Source organism: Spermophilus citellus, assembly GCF_964194105.1.
Source record: "Spermophilus citellus genome assembly, chromosome: 13".
In the NCBI taxonomy this organism is placed as follows: Eukaryota; Metazoa; Chordata; class Mammalia; order Rodentia; family Sciuridae; genus Spermophilus; species Spermophilus citellus.
In genome coordinates this window covers 16,662,703-16,668,703 of record NC_138193.1, presented here as the reverse complement: position 1 = coordinate 16,668,703, position 6,001 = coordinate 16,662,703, and the positions used below count along the sequence as shown (strand labels likewise).

The 6,001-nt window shown below is 39.9% G+C and overlaps 1 protein-coding gene across 1 annotated transcript; it reads right to left on the bottom strand.

Annotated features, from left to right (window-relative positions):
- Positions 1–726: 726 nt before the first annotated feature.
- On the bottom strand, positions 727–3,998 carry LOC308632928 (vacuolar protein sorting-associated protein 54-like). The gene is given in 3 exon segments (XM_081265346.1): positions 727–2,640; positions 2,644–3,512; positions 3,515–3,998. Coding segments are annotated over 3 exon segments (2,769 nt in total). The 5' UTR covers positions 3,939–3,998; the 3' UTR covers positions 727–1,164.
- Between the last annotated feature and the right edge of the window lie 2,003 nt (positions 3,999–6,001).

Genomic DNA, 6,001 nt, shown 5'->3' with positions numbered 1-6,001 from the left:
ATTATATATGGAAAAATAGAAAATCATAAATACAAGGATAAGTTAATTCTTGAAAAATTAATGTACTCATGGAAGAACAACCTATGACAAGGAAGAACACCAGACAAGTAATTCTTGTGGTCCCCTTCTATCTTTTACAATCTCTGTCCTTCCTCTCTCCAAAGTTACGAGTTTCTACAACACAGGATATTTTTCCACAAACTGAATTTTATATAACCAGAATCATGTATTTTTGTATGCTTTATTTCATTTATTGCTCTATTTAATCACTGAATATTACTCTGTTGTATGACTATACCACAGGGTGTTTACGGGTTCCTTTTGGAAGGACATCTTTGATGAATCTGGGTGCTGAACCATTGCTAAAGTGCCATAAATATTTGTGTTTAGGTTTCAGTATATGCTTAAATTTTCAAATAATTGCATAAGTACATAGGACTATGAATGTTAAATTAAATGATTTATCTTTTTGGAAACTGCTAAACTATCTTTCAAATTATTTTGCATGTTCATCAGCAAAGAGTTCCATTTATCTGCCTCATCACCAGCAAATAGTAGTGTTGGTGTGAGACTTCAGTGATTCTAATTGCTGTATTGAAATCTCATAGTTGTCTTAATTTTTACTTTCTTTTTTTTCCAAGCAATCAAAAGATGTTTATTTTTTATAGAAAGATCTGTAAAAAAATAATTTTTCAAACAGCTTTACTTTCATAGAGAAAACTTTCTACAGAGGTTGACTAAGATTTTAATATTTTAAATTGTACCATCATTAAATAAGGTGGGACACCATATGAATTTCATTGCACTGGGAGAAATGCAAAGCATTTTTTAATATAAAGTATACAGAGCATTCTAGTCAACTACAGCTGTGTTGCAGCTATGTGTTCTTTTGGATTTGGTCCAAAGAAACCTGAGTCTGTTTCCAGAGAGAATGAAAAATGTTATAGACACCTGATCAGTTACTCCTCACTTAACAATGCACAAAAATGGCATTCCTTGTAGATCCCACTGAATCCAGTTTCCCAACACTGATACTTTCCTTTTCCCTTTCCCCCACCTCAGTTCACTTTGAGTTCCAGGTTCTCGAAACACAGGCATTCAGATATTCTTCAGAAACATACATGTCCCATGGTTAGATGAACTACCCAGTTTTCCAGTGAGTTGTCACCTCTTCTGTTCCCAGATCTCTGCCATATTTAGGTCCAAATCTTTAAGACCTTTTAAGGCTTGAAGATTTCCAGTGTAAAAAGCTACATCTGCTGTGACCAACCCATTTTGAGGTCCTCCATCATTTATCACATTTAAGTGAGATAACTGCTTTTTCAAGTGAAGTTTATAACTTGCATTAATTCTTAAAAATAACATCTGTGTTTGTTCTTCTGGAAGAAGATCAAATATAGCTTCATGCATTTTGGCCATTTGCTTACAAATATTCCTGAAACAGGCAGAAGGAACGGGAGCTTTCACTTCATACTTCGATAACAGCTTGTCAAATAAGCTATCCATTATCGCTACAAGTTTAGCTGATATTTCAGCAATGTGGTCATGGTAATCCTTAGTGATATGATCAAAATGCCTAAGCATGTTATATTGCTTAGGTGGTAGTCGAGCTTCAAAATGAGCCCGGATCACAGGAATGTAGTGCACAATTAACTGCAAACATGATGAAGAAAGAGCCAAATTTTTTGTAGTTATTGTTTTTAGTCCAACAACTTGCAATGCACCAGCTCCAAGAACTAACTGGCAACTTCTTGAATTGAAGTACTTCAACAAATCTGACAGACGAGTAAGCATGTCAGTAGTAACAGATGGGATGTTATCCACACACTGGCAATATTCAAGGATAATTCTTATTAACAGCAATACAGTTCCAACAACAGCATACTGTTGTCCCTCAACAATGAGAACTTCAGCTGGTTTTCTTTCTTCCCCTGATTTTTTTTCAGGTAAAGCAATCTTTCCATCTGATATAGAATCAACAAGATCCTGAAATTCTGCAGGAACATCAGCTTGCTTCCAGCGCTCATTGTCTAAGAGGAGGCTGAGCTTGGTTTTTCTCTCTTCATGAAATCTATTTACAAATTTATTAGCTTGGCTTTGAAGTGCTCCAAGTAATGACATGCTTTTTCTTCCACAGATCTGTTCTGTCTCTAAAATGAATGTTTCCATTAATCTAGAAAGTGTAATGAATTCCGTGGAATTTAACTTCTCAAGAAAACCATCCTTTGCTCTTGACATGAGAAATTTGACAGCTCGATCATGACATATATCTGAGGCACTATTCAATAACTCTTGGATATTATTTGCCAGCTTCCCCAGCTCTAAGTCAGTTAATTTCATGTCTTCACTGACCATAATATCCACACCTCCTGGAGTAGCAGATGATGATGTCTGTTCTTTGCTAGAAGAAGAATCAGTAGTACATTCTGGTTCAGATACTGAATCACTGCTGCAGGGCTCACTATTTGGAGATGCATTTCTTTGTGAGGTAGTGTCAACTACTATAGGTGCTAATTCGCCCTCACTGAATGCATCACTTATAAACATGCCTTCATGGATTAAATAAGCCACTTCTGTATCCAGCGAATTATCTTTTGCAGCATTTTTCTGCTGTGAAATCTCCTCCAATTCTCGAGTCCTTTAGTTTTTGTCAAGAACTGAGAGAACAACATTGTGAATGATATTCAATGTTGCCTGTTTAATGATATTCTTTGCTGTAATAATCATTTCTTCACCATAGATTTCTAAAAAATTAAGGTTTCTTTGTTTTAAAAGTCCAAATACAAGAGATACTAGTCTTTCCTCTTCTAAAACTTGACAGTCATCTTCCAGTGGTCTATTTAAATCACTATGAGAGTAAGTAGAAAATTCTGCAATCATCATTTTATCTATCAGTTTTTCTAATTCACAAAGCTGTGATCCCAAATGCCGAAAACTGTGAATGCCCTGAAGTTCCTGCTGTAGAACCTCCTGTGTTGTTGCTATTAAGTCCAATGCTCCAACAAATTCAGAAGTAGATAATAACACCTGCACTGTAGGCTGAGTTTGGTGTACAGTGGCCATTAACTTCAGTTTATTGTATACTTTAACACAATTATTTCTGGTAAGAGCCAGTCTTAAAATGTCTAGTGATCCTTCACACATTACTTTATCAATTTGTGCAATTTTATCTCGAAGCATTTTTACAGCTTGGGAAGTTTTCTTGAGGTAGTCCTGCAATTCATGTTGAGAGGTCATTGCATGAAAAAATGCTTCTGAACGTAGAGAGATCTGTTGAGCAATGTTTACTTCCACAATGTCCAGATAATGGCTCAGCTTTTCTTGAAGCAACTTTGAGGAAGCTGCATCATGATTTCCTTTTCCACCAGCAGTATTAAAATGAGACCATGGTAAAACTGAATTAAAAGTTAAGGAATCGTCCAAGGCAAAATCTGGTTTCATAAAAATCTTAGGTACTTGCTCCAGATCTGTCCTGGATTTATCATGAGTATGTAAAAGAGTCCTGTCAAGATATCTTTAGGAGGACAAATATTCTTGCATCTCTCATGTATCTTCTCTCTCTGAGATATTTCCTGTTGATATACTGTAAAATGTTCCTTGCTGATCTGTGGGAGGTAGAATGAAGGTATGACTTCGGTGTCCACAAAGTCCAATCCCCATGTTTTTGTGAAGAAATCAGATTCTCTTTTTGCTAATCTAGGATCATTTAGTGCTGCCGGGAGATTTACTTTGGAATGATATATAGTCCATCTATTTTGATCTGTAACTAGAGATGGGGTAACACATAAACTACTTGAATCACCTGTGGGTTCCTTGGGACATACATCTGGCAGTGACTGCACAGGTCGGATGTGTTTTGTTGGATCTACCTCTTTTTTAAAGAAAACATCACTGCTGCTTCCTTGAGGCACTGGTGAAGAACTGTGGCTTGAAGCCATTGCATAAAATCACCACTCAACTGCGGTCCGGGCAGCCGCCCCAGAGAGAGGCCTAGTGCATCGCCGCCGCCTCCAGCCCTCCACGTCGCGCCGAGGCTGCTGCTCCGCGGCCGCCGCCGCCGCCCGGAGCCTGGCCGGGCCGAGCCCGGCTTCCCGCCTCCGCCTCGCGCCGGCTGGCCCGCGGGCCAGGGGAGCACAGGGTCGCCCTCTCGAGCCCAGCTCCGCTCGGGGGTAAGAGGCGGCAGCGGCGGCTCCCTCACGTCTCTCCCGGGTGTCCTGTCAGCCAGCAGTTTCCCCCGGGTCCGCAGCGCCGCCTCCGCCGCTGCTGCCACCGCCTCTCCCACATCCCCGGCCTCCAGAGGAGCCGCCGCCGCCGCCGCCGCCGCGCAGCGACCACTGCCCCTGGCGCTTCTGCTCCCTGCTCCACTGCTTCTCCTCACCCCGCCGGCCCGGCCCAGCAGGGTCCGGGGAGACCGTGTCTGAGGCTGCCACGAGGCCACCGCAGCCCCCAGCCCACAATCCACCGCGCGGCTCCGCCGGGGCGGGAGGACCGCGGCCCGGGCCGGGGGGAGCGCCGCAGCCTCGGAGAGGGGCCTTGGCGCTGGCCGGCGCGCCCTCCGAGGGCGCAGCCGCGTTCCCCCGGGGCGGGGAATACCCCGCAAGGCTCCCCTACGCCTCCTCTAATAGTCCTACACGTAAAGACAAAAATCTTCGCTGAACTCCACTTTTCCCCACGTCCCTTCCCCCACCGAAGCAGGAAGTTAGGGATGACAAGATGGCGGAATATCTACTTTCTTTTTTAAAAAAAGAAAAAAAACTGCTATTGAGCCTCTTTTCATACGTTTATGGAGGAAGATTATTAAGATCTTTTGCTATTCATTTAATTGAACTGGTACCTTCTTTTTTTGGAATATAGTTGTTGACTCAATTCTTTAGTAGATTTTACATTCCTTTAACTCCTCATTGCTATTTGTGAGTTGTGTTTATGTTTTTTGAAGAGTTGCCACATTTAATCTAATTTATGAAAATTGTTGATGCCAATTTGTTTATAATATTTTTATTATTGTTCTAATGCCTATAGGAACAGTTTAGTGTTCATTGGCTATTCTTTCATTTTCAGTATTAGTAATCTGTATATTTTTTCTTTTTATTCTAGATTGCCTGCTTAGAAATTTATTAATATTATTTTCCTTTTAAAAGAACCAGTTCCATAATTCACACAGTTTTTCTCTATAGTGTTCCTATTTGTGATTTCACTGATTTCTGCTCTGAGTTTTATATTTTCTTATGCTTGTTTTAAATTATAATGAGTATTTTTCTCTAAATCTAATATGAAAGTTAGAGTATTGTGTTTAGATCTTTCTTATTTTCTAACAAATGCACTTGGGGCTATTAATTTCTCACCAAACTTCTTCCATTACATCCAACACAGTTTGTTATACTGTAGTTTTATTCTTGTTCAGTTTAAAACATTTCTAATTGCTCTTGACACTTGTTTCTTGACTAATGTTGTACTTAGAAGTATTTTTTTTTAAATTATACATATTTAGGGATTTGTAGCTCTTTTCTGTTATTAGCTTATAGTTTAATTCCACTGTGGTATATACAATGCATGTGTTTTTCTTTTATGATAGTGTTTTACATCCTGCATAAACACGGATAAAACTCATGCAATGCCAGCCCCCATCTTCCATGAGATGCTGAAGAATGAATCTATCCCTCCCAGAGCTGTGACTCTTGGTGATCACCCAAGTTCAGATATCTGCTTGCTCTTTGTTAACTGTGTACTTTCCTTGATGTCTAGTGTATTTATTAATGTGACTTAAGTATATATGTTCTTTTTTACTCCCATACTAATAGAACTGATGTTTTTTGTACATCTGAGACTCTTTTCTTTATCAAATTGCACTCCTTTGTTTTGAAATATTTAAGGTAGTGGTTCTTCCTTATTCCGGCTCTGGCTAAAACCAGAATACCATTCAACGCTGATTTCCTTGCAGCCTAGTTGAGTCCAGGTCCCTCTCTGCATGCATTCCATGTTCCAAAGATGTGAACCTGTGATG